The 23,693-nt window shown below is 39.5% G+C and overlaps 1 protein-coding gene across 1 annotated transcript in view; it reads left to right on the plus strand.

Moving 5' to 3' along the window:
* Window positions 1-20,481, plus strand: part of ndufaf2 (NADH:ubiquinone oxidoreductase complex assembly factor 2) — a 34,854-nt gene extending 14,373 nt beyond the window's left edge. Inside the window, exons 2-4 of the mRNA XM_041786585.1 lie at window positions 14,587-14,676; window positions 15,636-15,676; window positions 20,168-20,481. Of these exons, the coding sequence (XP_041642519.1) occupies window positions 14,587-14,676; window positions 15,636-15,676; window positions 20,168-20,410 (374 nt within the window). The 3' untranslated portion in view covers window positions 20,411-20,481. The remainder of the gene's footprint in view (window positions 1-14,586; window positions 14,677-15,635; window positions 15,677-20,167) is intronic.
* Window positions 20,482-23,693: the final 3,212 nt, after the last annotated feature.

Genomic DNA, 23,693 nt, shown 5'->3' on the forward strand with positions numbered 1-23,693 from the left:
GAGATGATCCAGGGCTACATATTTTTATAAAGACATATTTTTATAAAGAGCTTAATTCTATTTTGTTAGATTAAATATTAACTTAAAATTACATAGAGTTATATATGTAAACTTAAACCAAAAAGCAAGGCAATTTGTGTTTGGTACATTTCTTTGTTGTAACAATGCTATAATTAATCTTACACCACTGGAAAGCCTGTTTATTACCCTTTTAAATGGTGCTGCATTTGTAAGGATCATGCATTTGTGGTATGAGCAGCAGAGCTGAGTATGTGGGTTGCGCCCATGAAAAATGTGCCAAATCTTCTCTGCCAATGCTAAACAGCTTATTTTGCTGTTGCTATTGACTCTTGTTGACTCTTCAAACTTCAATAATCCAATCCACCAAACACCAAACAAGAGCCAACAGGCTTTCCAACGGTATAAGATTTATTACCAAGAAACATTGTTACAACAAAGAAATAATGTACTAAACACAAATTGCCTTACTTTTTGTTTTAAGTTTATATACATAAATATACTCTGTAAAGACTTTATGCAGTTGATGTTCAGTCTTCAGCTCAGTCTGTGGCAAATTCTGTGAAACTGACACTAAATTGCAGTGAATAAATAGAGAAATCCTGTACTTGACCATTTTACAACTATTTTTCTATTTTCTAGTTAGGCATATCTTTTGATATATTGTTATACAATTTTCTTGCAATGTATTGGTTATCGCAGTATCCCTGTATCGTGATAATATTGGAATCAAGGACCATGTATCATGTAATGTATCGTGAGGTACCCTGTGATTCCCTGCCCTATGCTCTACTAAAGTTGGATCTTTACATTTGTGCAGTTATGTCCAAGATGGTAGTGAGTGCATATTATCTTGCAGTATAACATAACACACAGGGCCGGATCCAAAAAAGAGTAGCACTGCTTATTTGTGTGTGCAAATCCATTGCAAATTGCAGAAAAAGAAGGCATCAGAGTATGTAAAAAGGGGGAAACTAACACAAACTACATGCAAACCACTTTGCCAAGCAAACAGTGTCCTTGGTGTGCCTGTGCCGTTTACGTGCATGTAAATTAGGAAACATCCAAAAAATTCAGCACAACATGGTTCTCTATCTCTTCCTTACTTATTGTAAGCATAATTCTTAAAGTTCAAATAAATGCATTGATAAAATAATGATTTGCACAGCAGATACTTTTACATCATAGAAAATAGGGCTGGACAATACGATCAAAAATCGTGTTTCGATATTTTTAAGCTTAATGGCCATATTCAATATATATCACAATGTATCCATTATGTAAGAAAAACAGAAATAGTCAAATCCACATAAACCAGGTGCAGGTATGTAAGCTGATACATAGAAAATCTAGGTAAGGGAATGGAGGAAGTGTAAGTACACTTATGCGCCTGAAAATAAATATGAGAATACACTCTTGAATTTGTATTTGGATCTGAAGGTATATGTATGGATGCATGTCTATACAGTATAAAAATTGTATGTATGCATATAAGAGTATGTATGAATGTGTATACAGTGTGTTTATATTGATATTTATATGTATGTATGTATATGCCAAGTATATATGAATTTATGTGTCTTTATCAGTGGTCACATTCTCTGCTGAACTCTTCAGTATGATCCTGGGGAAAATAGCTGGTTTGGAGACAACCCTGTTTCACCTCCCAATCCTCCATAAAATGGACTGTCACACTCACATATGGCTCACAGGTCCTGCTGGACCTCATGTTGGTGGTCAGCCTGAAGTGAGTCACATTTGTGATAAGGCCCTCGCAGACTTCATGTCTGTCAGTGTTTGTCAGTAATTCTCTTGCAAAATAATTGCGACTTGGCAACTAGTATCTCGGATCAATCGTTTATAGCAGAATTATAAAAACTTCCTGCTCCACAGTTGTAACAGGGGCCATGTCTTAAACAATGTGGTAGGCAACAACTCTGGTAATGTCAACCCACTTTTGACCTGTTTTGTCATATGGCACTGCACTGCTTAATGGCGCTTGCAGCGATGATTGTGGTGCAGATGGCTGCGGAGGCTTCAGGTTCTGGGTCTCAGCACGGAGTTCTACACTCTCCTTACTTCACTTTGTGCCACTGATGTAAATGGTGGAACAGATTCGTCGGGCTTGAACCTTTTGTTGGGACATGTTTTTGGCACTCCACAGAAAAGTTTTTTTGCATCTTGTCTAAAACTTTACACCCGAACCATCTCCAAATACTTGAGCTAGAGTTTTTCTTTTTGACGGCTAGCTCCTCTCCTCCTTCGTTGCTCCCATCTCTCTCTGCATCCACATTGTCCTGCTCGCTGCATACAGGTATTGTTGTTGTGAATGAGCAGGGGGAGGGGTTTTTCTAAGTTTCAATTTTGTTCAGTGGGAAAGAGGAGGGCAGGATGACGGGTAACAGGGTAACAGGCAATGACAAAAGAAGAAGACAAGCCAGGAGCTGCACGGAAGACATGTAAAGTGTTATTTTAACTATATTGATATATTGATACACTATATCTCGTTTAAAAGATATAACCGTATATTTTAAAAACTTGATATATCGCCCAGCATTAATTGATTAATGACTCAACACAAAACTTAAAAACAAGTGATAAAATTGTATCGTGAACCCTTTATCATGCATGATGTAATTTACATCATATCAAGAGCTGAGTGAAGAAAACAAAACCTTGAAACTGAAATATCCTGATGGAGCTGTATGTGTTTTATTTGCCGATATATCAGTGAGGCCTCAGAGAAGACTAAATTTGGTGTTCCTCCAGACAGACACTGGGGTTGATAATAAGGAAAATTAGATAAATTTCATACAGTTAGAGTTGGATGTTTTTTGTTTATTTTAGAGTTTCCACACCTGGATGTCTCCAATCAAGGTGTGCTCCCCATCACCTGGCATGTGTAATCAAAGACAGAGTGCAGTGGAAAAGCACACCGCTGAAGAGATGGACTGAGACAACGGGAATGACATTGTGGAGGTGAAGAGCTCTCAGGTCGCCCCCAGCAGTACTCATCTGGGAGCTGATGTGTGAAGTTGGGGGTTTAGTGTGGGTGTGGGTGTTGAAGCAGGTGATGGAGTTTAGCGGGTTGTGTTCAGGGTTCAAAGAGCAGCCCTCGGAGCGCATCACGTCTTTATTCTGACGACCGGGAAGCACAGGCGTACCTGTCGTTTGATTGGCTCCCGATCTGGCTGCCACGGCAACCCCTCACTCATCCTTCCTCCCTGTCTCCTCCCTCCCTCCCTCCCTCACTTCCTTCCTTTCCTCCTCCCCCCTCCTCCGGTTCCACAGCTAGGCTCACAGATGAGTCGCGCTCAGACAGGTGAGATAGCTCATGAATATTTATGCAGTGGGATTTCATTCCTCCTGCCACTGGCCCCTCCCCCTCTCCATCGCTGGGCTGCGTTTGTCCTTCACGGTAAGAGGCAGCGTCCTCGCTCCTGTCCCTCAGGTTAATCTGCCTACTCTCTAGCCAGGGCGTGTGTGAGTGTGTATGCGTATTTGCCTGGTAAGTAGGTTTCCCCCTAGTGAGTGATGAGAAGGCAGACCTGTCACAAGGGGGCCCCCTGAGATTGAGCGCTCCTAACACCTTTCATAACCCCCCCACACACACACACACTCTTGAGCAGGTCTGAGCTGTGAAAAAGCTTACACCCAGTTCGATGACTATCTGTGTCCTTAAATATGGACTTTCAAATTAAATCAGTGCATCTTCATAGTTTCAACACGTATTTGTTGTTTCAGCCATGACTCCTTAAACTTGTGATGAGAAGTTTTACTGTTTTGATAATTTCCAGGGCCTGTATTTTTAATTCTAAATATTGTACATCTTTTGTTGTTCTTGCTGTTTTTGTTCTCTATTGGTCTGTTATCATACTGTTTTAGAGCAGATAATTAACACTTTTAAAGGTCTATTGCTTACTTCCATTTCTAATAAAACAAAACCTTTTTTTTCCTAAAGGCATAAAAAGGAACATATAAACATTTCAAAAGACAGTCTGTAGGGCCCCATGAAATCTGTTTTATTTTATGCCCAATTCTGTTTTTTCAGTGTAATTTTTTGGAATTCCATTTTTTACCTTGACATTAATTTTACCATCTAAGAAAGTGTCCTTTTTATATAAGTGAATACATTTTTTGCTTATTAGATATGAACAACCCTAATTTATTGAAGAGCTGCAGTTGGTCCACAAGCCAGAGCTTCATTAACTCTGATATAAACGAATGATAATCAGTGTAACAATAAAATATTTCCGTCGTTTTAATACATTCATTTAAATTGTGAAGCTTGACTCAAGTCTGAAGCCTGTGAAAGGTGGGTAGGTCTTCAAGTTAAGCCTTAAGTCACAGCTGTGTGCCAGGCATATATACTCCTCACTTCCTCTCTACAACTCCCTGGTGCGATGGTATAAAAATAACTTGTAGCACGCATTGTATGGTAGCAGTGGATGAATATTTGTAAAGCAGGGCAAGGGTTGTGCCAGGTGTAAGTGATCACCTGAAATATTCTCCCCAGATATGCATTCCCCTTTTCATGACAACAGCATTTCAGACAAATTAAGTCAATTTCTGAGATATTCCACTTAAGGTTCTGTTTTATGTCCAATTTTGCGATTCCATCGGCAATTCAGTTAACATGGATACCATAGGGCCCTAAGTCTGCAGCAGCTCTCAGATGCCCTCTCTTGCAGGCCACTACTGTGAGACCCCACCTCTGTCAGGACCATAGGTAAGGTTAGGGTAAGAGCTAAGATAAGGGTCAACGTGGAAAACTTGACCTGCAAAACCTAGTCGAGTAAAGCCGAGTAAACTGTCTGCTTACTGGAAAATCTTGTCCTCTATGAAACACTCTAATGCGGCTAACGTAGCTAAGGCTAAAGATAAAGCTTCAGCACCTACGTTTGCTGTGTAAGCGATGAAGCTGAAGACTACATCTTTTCCAGCTTTGCTTATCTCGTAAACCCATATTTTATTCACATAAAATAGCTATGTAGCCAACGTAGCTAAAGATTAAGAAGCTACGTTAGCTATGGTAGCTTCTGATACATTTGCTAAAGCTAACTAAGCTTCATTAGCGACATAGCTGTGTGACTAACATAGCTACATTAGCATTGGCTATGCTTGCTACCGCTCACTTGCTTGCAGCTATGTTAGCTTTAGCTTTAGCTAACAAAGGTAAAGTGAGCCACTCTTAAAATGTGTCTTTACATGGTTTAATCTGGATTAGATCCCTGACTTTTTTTGTTTTATTTATGAAATTAGGCTGGCCACACACTTGAAGATTTTCAAATCTTAAACCATTTTTACCTCTGCCAAGGAGGTTATGTGATCAGGTGGGTTTGTTAGTTTGTTCGTTTGTTAGCAGCATAACTCAAAAAGTTGTGGAAAGATTTTGATGAAATTTTCAGGAAATGTCAGAAATAGCATAAGGAAGAACTGATTAGATTTTTGGGAGTGATCCGGATCACTGTCTGGATCCAGGAATTTTTTAAAGGATTCTGTACTATTGGGAGATAGGGCTAATGGTGGAGGTTGGCGATGTTACCACTTTACACCAGGAGATGGTGTACATGAGTAACTTCAATCCCAGCAGCATTTTGGGTGTGTTTCTATTCAAAGTTTTGGAGTTTATAGAGTTTGAAAGATGCACGCCCGGTCGAGGAGACGAGTCAGAGCGTAACAGAGAGGAAAACAGCAAATTGTAGCGAGAATACACACAATGCTCGGAGAAATAGAGGAACATTCACCCTCTGCCATGACTTCCAGTTGTCCAGTGAGACTATGGGTGAGACTGTCAGTGCATCTGTTGGTACCAGCAGGCAACACTTTCGCCACGACAGTCCACCCAAAGTAAAGCCAATGCTTTGCCTCACCCCGTGTCCACCCCACCGGGGAGGGAGTGATCGGCAAATGCAGGGGTTGGGGGCACATGGGGATGGATCCAGGAATTTTTTAAAGGATTCCTCACTATTGGGAGATAGGGCTAATGATGGAGGTCTGCACTCTCCAAGTGCTTTTCTAGTTAGAACAAGTGGGACAGACCTGTGGACGATTTTTAAAACATGGGAGACAGACATAAGGACAAATTCAAACAATTTTTCATTTAATAAACCTCTGAATGCACACACTAGACAACTCACTCAGACTGTGAGGCCACACACCTACCGACCTGGTGTGATCAAGTGACTTCAGAGGAAAAAACAAACATGTATATCTATCGATACCATCAGCTTGCTGTCCCTCCAACACAGGCTGTCCATACATGCATCACAGGTGCAGCAAAAATCAGAAAACAAGGAAAGAATCAAGATGAAATCCTGGCTGGAATTAAGGTACAGTTTAAGTCTGTGAGCGGTGAAAGTACTGTGTATATCAACCAGCTGGTGCTGGTACCTGGTCTGCTTGCTCTCATTGGTTGTTTTGGGTACTTCGTCAGAGGCATTATGACCTAGAATCATGAATATCAAACGTGTTTGATATTTACAATTCGGGGTCTGCGAGGCTACAACTCAATTTGGAGAAATAAAACAATCATGTTGACATCACAAGCTTGGGGATTATTCAGACAGACAGTCGTTTGCGATGAGGCTTCACTTGGGAAACAACCCCCATGATTGTCTGTGGAGGCAAATCCTGTCTTATATTGGGCTTAAACTGGTGTGGCTAAGGCAGGTGTGGCCAGCCTTAGTCTGTAATGTTCGTAATTTGGGTATTTCATGAATGTAACTGCCAGACTTTGTATTTAAAAAAAAAGTTGAATTCCATCCTGACGGGAGCATCATCTCACATAAGTTATCTGCAAGAGGGGGCGCGCAGCCAGACCTGTCTCAAACATTTGGCCTAAATACATGTTCAAATTGATAAAGGCAAGACGCTAGGATTTCCATTATCTACATTAAAGAAAACATGGTTATATATATTATATAGAATAAATAACACTTCTAGATGGTAACTCTTGGACTTAACACACAAAACCTCATGTGAGCATACTTTATTAAATGTTTTTGTCATTTCTGAAAATAACAGACCTGAATTTAAACATTTAAGTTGAAAGGGAGAGAGCAAAGGCTGGGAAGCTATGAGAAATAAGCTTTACATTAAAATATAAAGCTGTTTATGTTATTAAAAAACAACCTATAAATAGTAGAACCAGAGAGAGACTTTTGCAGTGCTCTATTTATGTCCTCCAGAGCTGTATAATTGAAAAAATGTTTTTTTTTTTTTTAATGGCAGAAAAGACAAACGTAATCACTTCAGACTGCTTACTTGTGATTGAACTTTGTCATGTTTTCACCATTTTAAAGACTAAATTGGTCATCAGTTGTTTTTAAAAATAGATGTTTCCTTTGTGTGAATGTTCTGGTGGGGTGTTTGATTCATGGGAAACAAAGTCTCTGTTTAATAGAATTTATAAACTGATAAATAATGACAGTAGTTTCTTGTGAAAGGCAATACCTTGAGCTAAGAGGCAAGACAGTCATTCAGATATTATATATAGCACATTTCAGCAACAAGGCCATTCAAAGAACTTCACACAAGACATTTAAACATAATAACAATGGGGAATGAAAGACTCAAGGGAGTGTTTTAAAGGTTGTGACATAAGCCAATGAAAATCCAAAAGAAGATAAACTCAAAACAAAACAGAAATAGCATAGTTTAAGCTACAGAATAAGAATAAAAGGTAAATGTTACAGTGCATTGTCATAATTAAAGTAGATATTAGGAAAATATTAAAAGGCTCAATGCTGTAGCAGTAACGAGCCAGGTCAGTTAAATCCTTAATGCTAAATTACAAGAAAAGTAGAGCCATGTCATGAAATGTATTTTTATACTAACCTGACATCAACAATTAAGGCTGATAACAGGGTTAAGATTTTTACTGATTCTCAGTGAGGAAATTCTAGCATTGCAGCAACACAAGACAAAAAGGATATGGTAAAATACAATAGAGTTGAAATTAGGATATATCATAAATGTTGTATACAGCTGACATTATGCTCAATAATTGAATATTGAAAGAGACATGATGTAAAGTGGCACGGTGGAATGATCAGTAGCAGCCTGTTACCTTGACAGCTATGTAATAACATTTAACATGGGTTAATACAGAACATTCAGCATGATAATAAGATGTTTATGGTACAATGTACACTATATAGACAAAAGTTTTTTGGCCACAGCTGTTAATTATTGAATTCAGGTGTTTCAATCAGACCCGTCGCCACAGTTGTATAAAATCAAGCACCTAGCCATGCAGTCTCCAAACATATGTGATACAAAATGGTCATTCAGAAGAACTCAGTGACTTCAAGCATGGTACTGTGATTGGATGCCACCTTTGCAATAAGTTGGTTTATGAGATTTCATCCCTGCTGGGTTTCCATGGCCCAGCAGCTGCATGCAAGCCTCACATCACCAAGTCCAATATGAGGATACTGGCAATGCGTATGGGCAATCTAGACTGTGTGAGGGAGCTCAGATGTGACTGTTCATGGGTTCTTCCCTCTGAATTGCACCTCTCCTATGAAAGAGTCACAGTTTTTTTTAAGTTCTGGCATGTTTGAACAGTTGATCATTAGTGTAAGTAATGGCAATTGCATAATTGCAAAATGTGGTATCAAAAAAGGATCTACAACTTTGACAACCAGAGTTAATAATGTTATTTAGGTTTAGACTAGTTATACAGCAGCTCTTGTGAGGTAATGAGAAGGACTTTTTCAGTTCTTCCTGTGAAAGTTTTGCAGTTATATTGTGTATTCCCTTGGCCTGGTTGTGTTGGTTTTTTTTCTGCTGTTGTCCCAGATCAGAGATTACCAAGAGAGCGAGATCCTCCCCAATCAGACTGACAGGCCTCCTCCCCATGTGTATGTGGTGGGAGGATCAGCCGTGTTTCATAAATATATGTACATACTGTATTTGTTATTCAAATCCAAGGATAAAAGCCGTGGTGGAAGGGGTTTAGTCATGCTGCAAAAGCAACAAGACAAGAGCAGAGCCATGTTTCTGTGTGACAGAGACTGGAGAGCACAGAAAAAAAGTGGGTGCCTCTCTTTATGCTTATTAGCTCAGCATTAGCTCGTAGCTAAGCACATCGCTTGTGGGGAACTGTATCATAATTGTACCTTTTCAGTCTGCTGCCACCCACACCCAATGCAAATATGGATAGGATCTGTTTATAATTAGCATACCTGTTAAATGTATTTGCTGGTATTGCCTAGAGAACACAGCCTTTTGTTTGCTGGCGGTTGTTTTTATTCTGCTATCATGGGGAGGTTTCCAGGAAATTGTATCTCAGAAGACATTTTAAATCATACATAAAAAAACAAAGTGAGGATCATAAGAGTGTGTTTTACTCTTTGCATGCTGATGAGGTGAAAGAGGAAGCTGTGTTTTCTCAGACCTGGATATTGGAGAACTTACGCTGTGAGGCCTTATAGTGACAATCTAGTGGGAACCAAAGCAGAACCAAAGCAATACTAGCCTAATTAGCTGACCTGATTACTATAGTGGCTGGATAAAGTATGGGAAAGAATCATCCTCTTATGGCATGATTACAGAACAGCACATGCATAAGAAATGATTCATTGTGTCTTTATTCAAACAAGTTAAACATATAACAGAGAAACATTTCATTCAATTTTTGACTCTTCAATATGGAAGCCCTAGCAGATGAAAGCACATACATAATTTAACTCTGTTTCCCAGTAAAGAACACATTTCTGTTGTTTTCTTTCGGTCTTGACTTATTTAAGTTGTTATCTCAACATAACAGGCCTGGTTTTCCCATGATATTCGGGTGATAATAAGATAGATAAACCAATATTTTAAGTAAACAACCTAAATGTACTTTTTGTTAGCAGAAAATATTATGAAATAAAATGTATGGACACATATCCTCTTAAGTCTTCTGTACTTCATTGATAGCATGTGCTGTAAAGCAATACAATCTCTGTTATGGTATTTATTATATGATATATCAAAGCTCAAAAACCCTCAGTCCTATTTAAAGCCAAAAGCTAATGTGAGCTATAGAGAAAAAGAGCAGTGTGTGAATTGTAAAAATTAGAGGACTCTTTCTTAATCCTGCTCCTGCAGCATGTGTCAGGTCTCACCTACATCCCACACAGATTCTGACAATCCATGTTGAATATTCAGAATAACATAAAATTTAGTTAAAGGCAATGTTGATGTGTTCACTTCAGCATTGCCCAGATTGAGTTTCTTCTGCGAATGAAGTAAAACTTTAAGAAAACAGTCTCATTCTTGTCATGCGTCACTGTGCCACACATTTCCTGATCTCTGGAAAGTTCTGGCTTCTTAACAATTGCAACTCACTTCCATCAGCTCTTGCAGACGGTCGATGAATCTCGATTGTATTAACAACATGTTGTTAACATCCTCATTACTAGATGTAATAAGGCTAATTTGCATGGAAAGGTTGTTTTCCCTCAAATAACTGCATAATTGCTCAGCGTCTCTGTGTGCTGTTGCGCACAACAAGGGCTTTACAGAGAGCTTACTTTAATTAGAGTATAAGTGTATCATCTCATCCAAATATGGGTCCTTGTAGGTGTGTTTAAACAAAGTCCAGTTGTTTTCTGGCTCTGTCACTTGCTCTTACAAGATTGAAAGGAAATGGAAAACATGCAGCTCAGGCTTGCATCATTCCCAGTTTAGATATCCAACCTTCAAGCTAAATGGAACACAGCAGAAGTCCCTGCATGATGACTTGGCGCAACATTTTGGGATTTAATAGAAAACCTGCCCATGTTTATGATTTTTTTTTCACTACACCAGTTTCAAACCAGTACATCAAGAAGTCTTCTGAGAGATTTCAAGGACAATGGGAGCAACGGTGTGGCATAGAAGTCAACACAGACAGATGGACTAACAGACAGATACATCAACTTCCTTTTTTAATGCAACTTTGTCATTAAATTTCTGCAATGTACAACATGGTCTGGAAGTTGGAGGTTTTTGTTGATCAGAAAAAGAGATTTGGCAATATAGGTCACCATGGTCTTCTGTTTTTGCTGCTGTGGTTTTGAAACAGGTATCAGTATCGTTGTTTTGTAATATTTCTTAGTTCAAACATCTGATGTCATGATACAAACAGTTACTTTTGCTTGGAGACAATGACTACAAACTGGAAATAATTAATAGTTAGGTTATGTCAGCACATCCCATGTGCAGAGGCTGTTTGATCAGCAGCCTGGGTTTGAATCTGACCTTGAGTCCTTCCCAGTATGTCATTCCCCACTCTCTCTATCCCCAGTATTCAACTCTATCCACTGTCCTGTGTCTACAATAAAAGTGTAAATGCCCAAAATTAAATAATGAGCCAAACTAAAAAAATCGGAGGCAGATTTTCATGACTTTGGGTTTTATTCACTTTTCATTGCATGAGATCAAATCTAAGGCTTCTGTTGTCTGTGTACTGAGTTGAAAACCTCAACTTTGGCCCAAACATCTATAAAACGAGAATAAAATAATTTAATCATCTCATTAAAGGTGCTCTTTAGTAAATTATATTATTGAGTTAAAGAATGAACATTGCACATTATCTAAATTTTGGCAATTTAGACTGTGTACATGAATTTTCCTGCATTTTTTGATCACAAAAACAAGAAACCACCCGTTACTGGAAGCCTTGAATCTGTGCTTTTGTTGCTGTGGTATTGCAATAGTTATGTGTTTTTAGACCTTTTTTAATTTTGTATATTTGTGAATAAGAAAGACAACTACAGTGACAAAGAAGAAGATGTACAAAATGCACAGGTGGGACTAAAGAAACCCCTAAAGGAACCCACCCTAGAAGAGGTTCTCATTGATCAACCGTTCTTTGGAAGAAATTTTTTCTTTAAACCCACTTATGTAGTTTTAAGAAATTGGCATTCACCAAAGTTTTATCTGTGATTTTTCTGTGTTCTCAGCTAAGAACAAACCTAGAACACAAGAGAGCACTCCTAGGCACCTTTGAGCACCATATATCCCAATATATAGTGATCTATACAATTTTTTTTGCCTGAGTAGCTGATTTAGCGTTGATCTTACCCTCCTGTTTGTCTTATTTCCGCAGTATTTTATTTTCATGTAGCACTTCTTGCAAACCTCATGTGTCATGTCCATCTCATCCATGCCCCGCTTGTATTCCTAATGTCCACCTAACATTGTACTAACTTTTTCCTGCTCTTTGACTGTAACCTCTGCCAACCTCACTGGACAAAAAATTATCCAAACAATTGATTTTATTTTTCCATTTGCAATTAATTTGAAAAAATTGATATATGGTGGATAAGATGATAGGATGTATCACCACACAAAATATTGCTATACTATGCTGTATTGTTTTTTTCTACCCCTAGGAAAAGCGTGGTATGACAGCTTTTTTAAAGTAGTAAATGGAAATAAAGTGGTATGTAGGCTGTTGAGGGTTGAACTCGCATAGAGCTACTCAACCAAAGTAATCTGCAAAGAGGAACCCAGCCTTCAGTGTTAGTGTAAGTGTTCAATCAGGCTCACATCTAGAGGTGGGAGAAAAACCGGTTCTTAGATGCATCATGATGTGGAATTGTAAGATTCCAGATCGATTTATAAATGTCCAATAATCGCTAATAATTTAAATCTTTAATATTTATACATTTAATGCTACTTTTGGTTCAGTGCAATTGTAAATTTCCAGTGTACACACATCTTCCATTAGAGGATAGTGGAAATCTAATTTATCTCCTTCTTTTTAAACACTAATGGGATGTTTTTATTATGTTTGACACAGTGAGAACAACAGAAATGTAAAAAATAAACCAACTGACCCTGTGAGGAATTGACTGTTTTCTAAGAATTTTCTCCTCTTTAGACTAGCCAGTTAAACATTTTAAATGAACATTTAGCTGGATGGTGAAATAGATGCTTAGGAACATCCTTACTGATGATGATTATAGTAAACATTTAACATAAAGTTCAATGGATGTCAGAAATATGGAGGACCTACTTGCTGATTTGTGGCAAAAACAGAAGTGATTGAAACACCACATGTAAACTGACAGGTGTAGGAATTAAACTGAAACAGTTCCTGCATTGGGTGTAGCAGGTAGAGAATAGCTAGCCACATTGAGCTTATTTACTCTGAATTCAAGCTTGACTGCGTAAGATTGGAGTTTTGAGAGTGCAGACTCTGGTTTTTGGTGACTGAATCTATTGTGTTGGTCATCATATTGCACACCATTAGAGCATAATTAAGATCTTGTTACAAAATACAAACGTACGGATTCATTTAAGGTCTAAATGATGGAAGAACATCCCTTATAATAAATTCCTTTCTTTCTCCTTTTAAAAACCCAAATCAGTTTCCTGGCCGAAAAGTGTTGATATAAATTGATTTTTTTACTGGAATTATTTCAATGTTAAAAAATCTTGGTATTGTGAAAACCCTAAAACAGAAACTCTTATTTGAAGGCCCCAGCAAAGCAGCAACACAGCCTCTCTTTCACACACTTTTTGAGTGCCATCATTCATCCATCACTGTTCCACAGCTATCTGTTATGGCTGAAGTAAACATTAAGGCCATCAGTCTGCGCCGTACATGGAGGTGGTTGCCTCCATTTGTCCGTGTCCAGTCAGCTGCGGAGAAACGGTGATGGAATCCTGACAGATTGTCTGTGTTTTGGAGCGTGTTGTTTTCCTTGCCCGTCCATTTTTCTCCTCCTAGCCATGTTTGCCATGCATCATCACTCTCTCTCTCCTCTTTCTGGGCTTCTACCCCCTCCTTGCTTGCCTCATCATTTCTCAGAGGGATGTGAGCGATGGATGGACATCCTGCTACCTGTGAGGAGAAACTATAGAAACCAAGCACCTGTTATTACACTGTATGAAGCTCCGTACAAAGAAACATCACAACTGGATCTTTTAATTTTCCTGCACTTTCTTATTCTCTCTCCATTGTCCCCACCACCACCACCACCACCACCACCACCCACTCCTTCTCCACCTCCCCTACCTCCGTCTCCATGTCATTGTGTGCCAGCCAAACTTGTCTAATCAGCAGATTCAACCAAAAATAATTGGCGGTGGCCTTGCTGCTAGCGAGCGTTGTGCTGTATACAGATAGGGAAAGGAGCACTTAATATTCCACACAGCTCGTGCCTCTCCTGTTCTCTGTGATATCTGACCTCTTTTGTCTCCTGCTCGGCTTGATGTTGATTTTGGAGGGCATTGTTAGCCGGAGCGCTGTGATTGGAAGAGGGTTGTCAGTGAGGGGGGCTGTGGTTGGTTGGGTTAAAGAGGAGGCTGATTTGCATAAAGGCTTAGCCCAGATTTGGAGCCACTCAGCGAGATCTGAGGAGAAGGGCCCGAGGGCCACAAGGTAATCATCCATGGCCTGTCACAGCGCTGTCATCCCACTGTGTATTTGTGTTTTTACGTGTGTCTGTCTGTGTCTGTAGGAGCTAGAGATAGAGCATTGTGTCTGCATCGTCTATGTATTTGTTTGCGTTTTGTGTGCATCATTGTGGAGAATCTCACTCATGCTTCCTCTCCCCTCCTCTTTTTTTCTTTATGGTTTTCCAGGAAGACAGGTCCGAGCCAAGCGGATAGTGGTGGCAGCCAATCCTGCAGAATTTGAATACACAGAAGGCAGCATACCGATGGAGTGGGACGGTAAGTCTGGACTGCAGCATAACTGTTTCAAACCCTAACTATCACTATCAGGGATAAATGATGATGTTAACATAAGAGCTAGCCAGCAGAGGACACAAAGTACTGCACAAATAAAATGGAATAACAAATTCATGGCAGCATCTATTGGGGCCTAGGCTAATCCATTGATTTTCTCTCTTTTTTTTCATACTGCAAGATGGGGGTGGGGAAAAGCGTATTCATGAGTTTATCAAAGACGCCTTCTGCTGGTGTTATACAACCGTACCATAAAATAGTGTTTCAAATTTCTTACAACTGGATACAAACTGTTCCCTCTGTCTCAGACTGGCTTTATCCACCTTAAACCCCTCATCCTGCTTCGCCCCATCCCTCATGCATTTTCATCAGGATGCAAATAAGAAAGGGATAAAAGAGGCCCAGAATCCCTGTGCTAGCTGGAGGAAGAGATAGAAAATCTCTCTCTCTTCCTCGTTCCCTTTAACCTGCTCTGCTGTGCAGCCAGCTCAGCCAAAATAGAGCTCCTTAAAGAGCAAAAAAAAAGGCAGAGAAAGATGACAGACAGACACAGCTCTCCTCAGGAGGAGAAAGAGGGACAGAGGTAGTGATGGAAAATGACAGAGTGTGTACTTTCAAATTCACAGATCAGAGCCGATCCACACTTTCTCTGCTGAGACACATCGCTTAGCGGCCCTGCTCTGCTTCTACTAAAGCACTATCAGTGTTTTGAGTTATATTGTGCAGAGCTAGTTTTACCGTTCTGCATGTTTCTCCGTAGTTTTTCTAAGTATGGTGAAGCAAAACAAAGCAAAAACCCCCTGGATACTTTCTCCCAGCTAGCTGGGTTACTCGCTGATGCTATAGCTGCAGCCTTTAAATATGACTGCAGGTTTTGTTTGTGCAGCGTATGTTTGTGTGGGTGTACTCACTCTCCTTTTCTTTCCTCTCTCTAACTCCTCCAGCTTGGATCCGAGGCAGACGGAAGGAGCCCCCCTCCATCGAGGTACGCCCCCACCTCACTCCTCTTCCCCACTGCCTCCCTGCTGTGCTGATGGTTGGGCTCTTGGGGACTGGTTACAAGGAAGGGAAAGCAGCAAAGATGGAGAGGGAAACTGCTTTGATTTGTTTTATCTTACAGTTGCAAACTGAATCTAGGAACTTTGGGGGACAGGTGTTAAAATAAACAGCAGCTGAAGAGCATTGATGGCGAGACGGAGAGCAAAGAGCCTCTGAACAAGCGGCTCACTGACACCATGTCCTAGTTTACAGTCTTTTTTCCAGCATCTCGGCTTTTTGTGTTTTATTTCTGGCAGTCTCAGAGATGGGAATGGTGAAGGAGTGCAGTTTTTCCCCTCGTGTACCTCTCCCTGGGTTTATTGCTCTTTAAATGTGAGAATGCTGGAAATTATTTGGCTGGCGAAATGTGGGTCTATAGGAAATCCCTTGGAAGGCCAATACCCAGGCCCTCTTTCTATCTCTCTCTGTCCTCTCTCCTGCCAGTGGCCAATGCCATCCCCTGCCTCTGCTGCCAGAACATTCTCTTCCAATTTTCTGCCTCGCGTCTGCCCAATAGCTGCCATCGACAGCTGGACAGTGTTGATGTGGCCAAGGCTTCACTCCCAGCACATTACCCTACCCCTTGTCACGCTCCCTCTCTTCCCAGTCCAAGCCGACATAAATTGATTGGATTAAATCCTGTCATTAACAGGCTGGAAAAGCAGCTCAGTATGTTTGTCTCCCTCCCCAAAGCGGGGCTTTTTGGCCACGGCTCTCCCCGTCTCTTTTCCAGTCCTTCATTTCTGCCAAAACACAACAGCATAATGCCCAGTCCTCCCTTCTTTTCTGGTTTCCCATGCTAGGGAGAGGCTAACATCACTGGACACTCGCTGTGGCTCAAGTGGGTAACTGTTCCACTGGTGGCCTGCGTTCAGGTTGTAATTGTTTCCATGAGCTGAGATGGTTGTTTATACTGCGAATGCCTCCTGTCAGGTTAGCTTACCAGTCCGTTCCAAGCACTACATTTTTAACCTGGGTTTATTAGCTCAGTATAGGTGAACTGAACACGCTTGTTCAGTGCTAGTAAATGCTTGACTTCATACTCGGCAGCTTCTCACATTTGTTCCTGGAAGCCGCCCAATGTAACTTCACGTGTCTGCTGCTCTGGATGCAGGAGGAATTGTCGTTCTTTGCCTTGCTCTCAGACAAAACAGAGAGAGTTGATTATGAAGAGGATTTATCATGAGTTCAGCTTTTGGAGGACACTTTGGAGTTTCCATTAAGTAATCCTGCAGTCACATGGCATTTTCTCAGATCTTCAGCAGACAGTCACCTTAACATTTCATGTACAAAATACATCAATGTGCAATGTCCATTAATGTCCTGATTGAGTAATTTTTGTTAGAATTAATAAGACCAAAACCAATACAAGATTGAAAAAAAAACAACATGTAGCCCAGTATTTATACATAATTTATAGGTTAATCTAAGGAAAAACAGTGTGGGTAGTAGATGTACTAGTACTCAGGTATCTCCTTAGGATCATCTGCTGCCAGTAATGTTGTGGCATGCTGTGATTGGCTAATGTCATGGTGAATGTTAACTGTTGGTTCAGTGGTTCCCAACCCTGGGGTCCAGGCACCCCATAGGGGGTCACTGGGGGGGGTTACCACTCTGCTAGTACACAGAAAACATAGTTAAAGTAAAATTTCCTTGATATATAGAGGGGTGTTTCATCATTTTTGAAGTTGGGTTGTATAAGCTACTTGGTGATAGTAGTGGCATTAGCCTCCATTGATTTCAGTAATCTTTGCTCCTTTAAAGTCCCTGTAAAGTGAAATTCAATCTTTGTATCTTAACACGCTAGATATGTTGGAATAAGTCTGCTGTGAACATGTGAAAACACTGAGATCTATGTGTGACAATTTAAGAAGGGCAAATTTATGAGCCCATAACATCACCACTCTTGATGGGGAATTACCCCGCCCCCATAATGCTACAACAATATTAAATCATAGCACTTCATTTCAGTACAGCCTCTTGTTAGCTGATGTAACTTCCTTCATTGAAAGTTAACAGCCATTTACATGCTGTGTTTTTGTTCATTGTAGGGTAAATTTCCCAAATCTATCAGCCACAGTGGCCTATGGATCATTTGAAGTACCATGACGGAGCTGCAACTTTTCTTTTCCTGATCTTCCTTTATTTCTTCATCCTCTTACCTGACCATGAATAACCACACTGACAAATTTGATATCCTTCTCACTAAGAAAATCTGCATGCACGCACATATACACACTCACACACACACACCCCCCACACACACACTCACACACAGAAAACATGCTCTTTTTGTTATGTTTTTCATCTCTCCAAAAAACTGTAAAACTAGCCAACTTGTTTACTATCTATCCTGTCCTGTTACATGTCTTGGTCTTTGTCTGTATTGTTTCCTGCAAGTTAAAAAAAAAAAAAAACATAATGGAGAGATTTGTACCAGAAAACAGTAAATTTAAACTTCTGTCTCTCTGCTCTGGCACAGAGCCATGCACCTGCGCTCTGATCAGAAGCATTTGTCTAAATTTAAGAGGATTGAATTTATCGTGAGTGGATGTGGCTTCAGCTCACTCAGCACACATGCCCACACCATCCTTGAGCAGATTGTAGTACCTTATTTTTTATGATTTTGAGGCTTAGTTTTATAAACCTAGAGATGTTTTTCACAACTGAAATTTGGCCTGGTGGTTCATAACACAGTGGCCTATCATACAACAAACCTAACATTAAGATTTTTTTATCACTGTACAGGGACTTTAAATGAATATTTCGGTATTTTGAAAATGGGTTGTACAAAGTACTTGGCAATCATAGTAGTATTACCCCCCAGAGATTTCAATGAGCATTACCTCTTCAAACAGGATGAGCATGGAGAAGCTAGGCTGTACAGTGCTGTGAAAAAGTATTTGCACCCTCTCTGATTCCTGAGATGCTGTGGTGTGACCTTAAACGGGCAGTTCATGCTCAAAAACCCCTCTTATAAGGCTGAGTTAAGAAATTTCTACGAAGAAGAATGGGCCAAAATTCCTCCACAGAGATGCCAAAGGCTCATCACCAGTTATTGCAGACGCTTGATTTCAGTTACTGCTGCCAAGGATGGCACAACCAGTGATTAGGTTCAGGGGGTAATTACTTTTTCACATAGGGCCAGATATGTTTGGATTTTTTTCCCTTCATAAACAAAATCATCATTTAAAAACTGCATTTTCTATTTATTTGGGTTGTCTTGGTGAGGTATAAAAATTGGTTTGATGATCTGAAACATTAAAGTGTGATAAATATGCAAAAAAAAAAACAGGAATCAGGAAGGGAGCAAATACTTTTTCACGGTACTGTACAGCACAGCAGTCGGGTATAGTTTCTTCCTGTAATTTTAGCGAGTTTTAGGTTAAAATGGGCCAAAATGTAATGCTTAATTGTATGTTACATAGAAAATTTTTTAAGGATTTTATTTTCCACCCAGAAAGCCACTATGTTTGGCACTATTTTGCAATACGAGCTCCAGCTGCTGGCAACGTGCACTTCCGCCTCAGTGTATCTCAACAGCTGTTTGGATCTGTGGGTTGTGGGCTGTAGAATTTGTCTTTATGTGATGTCCAGTCAACAAGCTGTAAATACTGTAGTAATCGTATGAATTCAGTTCCCTTGATAGAAATTGTTTCCTATAATTGATTGATTGTATTTTGTAAGAATTCTCACCCTTACAAGATAGCAGAAGTGTAGTTAGAGTGATCCAATAATCCCATTTATCATAAGTCATTACAAAGTCTCATATTCCTTTTACAGCCTGGTCATAAACCTTTTCTCCTAGGCGTTGCAGATAAAATCTACCACATAAAAAGATTCCTCTTCTAAAGCAAAACTCGTTTTTTTCATAATCATCAAACCAGAGGAAAGGAAAGGAGCACATTTTACCTTAAAAATACCCATTTTATGCCATGATAGGTGGGGCTGTAAAAGAGAAAATGAATCTAATTCTCGATTTCTCTTAACTCACGGAACAAACTCTGTCCTCATCTGGTGTGGCATTAAACCAGCCTGCCTGTAAGGCTAATAGTAAATTAGATGATACTGAAGTCTTTGATATCCTTACATAAATCGTAATGTTTTTGTCAGCCACACACACAAACAAAAGTTACCACTGTTAGATTTTCTTGTTTTATGTGGTTGTTGCTTTGGAGCATTTATGTATCTTTAAACAAGAGTGTGATTGTGGTGACAGTGAGCTGCTTGTCTAGTCAGTTGTTTATGAAATATTTGTGACGTATCTTCTGGCAACATCAATGTGTACCAAATACTATCAATATTAGTAGGTAGACAACTCACTTGTTGATTGGTATAATCTGTAAAAATATGAAAAGGTCTTATACCGTGTCAGACTTGTTTTTACAACTGGTACAGTCCCTGAACTTTTTTCAATCTCCACTTGTATATTTTACAGGAGCTGCTAAAGAACGAGTCATACAGGGAGCAGATCAAACTGAAAGCTAAGGAGGTGGAGGACAGAGATCTGGCCCTACAGGCCAAAGAGTACAAGGAAGGTCTCGTGGCAACTCCTACAAGGACTTTGGCTAAAGGCCACGCAGCCAGCACTGGTTTCGGCAAGGAGGAGATCAGCGAAGAACCCATCAGCACAGCAAACACGTTCCAGCCAGGATCCTGGATCCCCAATCAAAAGAAATAGCCAGAGACATCTAAATGCACTGGGATTGCTTTAATGTGTAATACAGTCCAATAAAATAAAATAAGAAACAGTCTAGCAGTAACAGCTTCCAGTGTGAAACTGAGTTTGGACTGCAGAATTCAATGCTAGAATTTGGATTGCCAGGATTTCTAAGAATTGGTACCGTACTTTTTTAAAAGCATGTGTTTAAAACGATAAAATCTCAGACCCTGTTTAAACGATGCATTTACAGGGAGTTGTATCCCTTTGGGGCATTCAGATACCAAATTGTAATGCTTTATGTGGACACACCTCAATGCGTACTAAAACAGTTTGCTATCTTTTAGCTCAGACTGCATACAGAGGTGGTCCGGTGGGGCTTTTCCATAATGACTTGTGGCCGCACCAATCAAAACCAAGACGTGCTTGGCCCGACTCCAAGAGCGCTGCAGTGACATCACACCGGTTTGTTATCATTTGAGGGTGCCTCGCAGATGTGTTTAGACAGCAACCGCTGCACCAAACTTTGAAATACCTGCCAGACTACCAATAAAAGAAGAAGAAACTTTGTAGTAAAACAATGGGTGCTTCTTCTTCTTCTGGAGGAACAAAATGATGCTTACTGAAGCACTGCTATTTAATGCAATTGTCTCAAAATGCAGCATCATCCGCTCTAAACATGTCCTCAAAGGGTGGCTTGGTTTTCCCTGCCACACTGGGCTGCAGTGCCAAGTCAAACCAAGTAGAGCCAAGCTGCTCACTGTTATGGAGGCCTTCATCTGGACTGGATTGGTTGTGTAGATGCAACATGTACTAAGGAACAGTAAAGACCAACTGAGAAGATCTCCTGTATTCCAAGAGTAATCAAAAAGCATGGCTGTATTTATGTCCGACCAGCCTCGCTGTGGGAATTCTGGCTCTTTCTAGAGATCCAGATTATTAGTTGAGCTCTTCTACAGTTCACAAATAACTCTTCATTTGGGGCCGATTTGCCTTCTTATGTATTATCAACAACAACAAAAATGGAAAAGAGGAAACGGTCTTTGCAACAGGAGCCAGCACCCGACACTCACTAAAGGAGACAGCTCTATCAAGTGGCTCATTGGCTCATGGCACATCATGACTCCCTTGTAATGTGTCTTGAATTGTCGTCATTTTGATCTATCAAAAACACCACAAGATCTATATACCTAATAGCATATCACTTTTTCCTTTAAAAGCATGCTAGCCTTTTAGCTCGCACCTTAATTACAGCCCTTTCATTCTTATCTCCAGCAGCATCATTGCCCAAAGCCATTTAGGGATATTAAGCCACCGTGAGAGAGCCATGTATTGGCTGATGTTTGCATAAGAGGCGGGCAAGTCATCTACAGACAAGAAATCTAGGTATTTGTTTGCAGTATTGAGTATTGCTGCCCGTAAGGCAATAACAAAAAAATGGTTTAAGCCAGAAGCTCCAACTATAGAAGACTGGGACAGTACAAGTTATGAAATATATGTAATGGAACTAATCATCTTTTTATTGCGGCTTCAGAAGAACAAATTTTAAGGATTGTGAATCGAAAATCTTTATCCTTTTTTTTCCTGTTTTATTAGATAAGAGACAACCCATGTTTTTATGTTGAAATGTGTAATTTTTTTCCTCTTCTTGCTAATATTTTCTCTTTTTTTCATCTCTACTTTAAAGAAAAACTTAAAAGAGGGATCATGCTGGAATTCTTTTTGCCAGTCATTGTATCATTGTCTATTATGTGTGATTTCAAATATTTTTTTTAAAAAAGAAAAAATATTTGCTATGTATGTTTGATTTAGCTTTTTAAAAGTACATATAATCTGTGGTTGCAAAAAAAAAAAAAAAAATAGAGGCGGGCAAGTAAATTCTGATAGGTTATCACTACAGACACATTTTTGATGCATCACTTGGTATCTGAATGTCCAAAATTGCATTATGAAAGTAAAATATGAATAGGGCCCCAGATATTTTCATGATGAAAGTATCAAAAAGAACCAAAGCTTTAAAAAATATAACAGATCCTCAGTCATATTGTTAACCATTATCACGCAAGTTCTTTAAATGTTTCCAATGTCTTTATGCAATTTGTGAGAGCAGAGAGTGAGGGAGTGTGCGGAGGTTTTCCTGCAATTTTTGGTAATTTAAAAAAGGAAATAACAAATTATTGGGTGCCTAGGACTTCTATTTTTGTTGACTTGTTATCCAAACAGGCTTGAACAATCGAACTTCACTTGAATCATACTGAAGCTTAAAATCTGGTTTTGCTATAACCCTATTGGAAACATTTTATTTACAATACAATATACTTTATATCAACACAAATACAAACTGTGACCTCAGAAACACCAGAGTTTGATCTGCTCAAATCAAACTGAGTTTTAATGACTCAGCATGTTCCACATACTAAGTGTTAATTATGAGTTGGTTTTATTTCATTGTAAAAATGTGTACAAATATTTATTATGCTTCCACCCTCTGTGTATATGGCTATAAGTATGCAGGACTATAGCCTCTCATTCTGGAGCTGCCAATGGGTGAATACAATGATTCACTGTGAAGTTCTTTAGGGTTTTATCAAAAAAAAGGCAAACAAAAAAATGTTTTTTTGTGTGACAGACTTTAAATTGAGTGTTCTATGTGAAAGGGATAATATAAGAAATTTTTTTTAATAAATGCAGTTTAATGTTGACTTCTCAATGGTGAAAAAAGGAACAAACAAATAAGAAGTGTTTGAACTTCAAGCAGATAGGGAACTAGTCAGCTTAGTTGTACTGTCTGTGCACCCCACGTACAGAAACTGTTGTCCCAGAAGCCGGCAGCCTGAGCTTGAATCCAGCCTGTGGCTCCTCTCTCTCCCTATCAACTCCATGCACTGTCCTATCCCTTGTAAATAAATCTAAAAACCATTTGAAATAAAAAAATAAATTGAAGGAAACTGAGGTCAATAACAGGAACAGACTTGAAGTCTTCAGCTATAACGAACAAAATGTGTAGCTATTCTAAGTGACATTACATTTTAACAAAGAGAAGTATGACTTGTTAAAGAAACAGGCAAGAAAAAGTTTAGTCTCATGATTGGTAAGATCCGTAACCTCTAACTGAAGTCATAAATAAGCCAAAGCTTGAGGATAGTGCCTTTTCAGTTTGTGATGTTTTTTTATTATGAAATTGCCATCTGCTGCTTTTAAATACGCTGTCATGAGAATGAATTATGTCACCACACATTGATTCCCAATAACAAGTTCTTTCACTTAAAACCACTGTGCATGTTTATGACAGTTCAGGAGAAAG

This window comes from Cheilinus undulatus, linkage group 5 (assembly GCF_018320785.1).
Source record: "Cheilinus undulatus linkage group 5, ASM1832078v1, whole genome shotgun sequence".
Taxonomy (NCBI): Eukaryota; Metazoa; Chordata; class Actinopteri; order Labriformes; family Labridae; genus Cheilinus; species Cheilinus undulatus.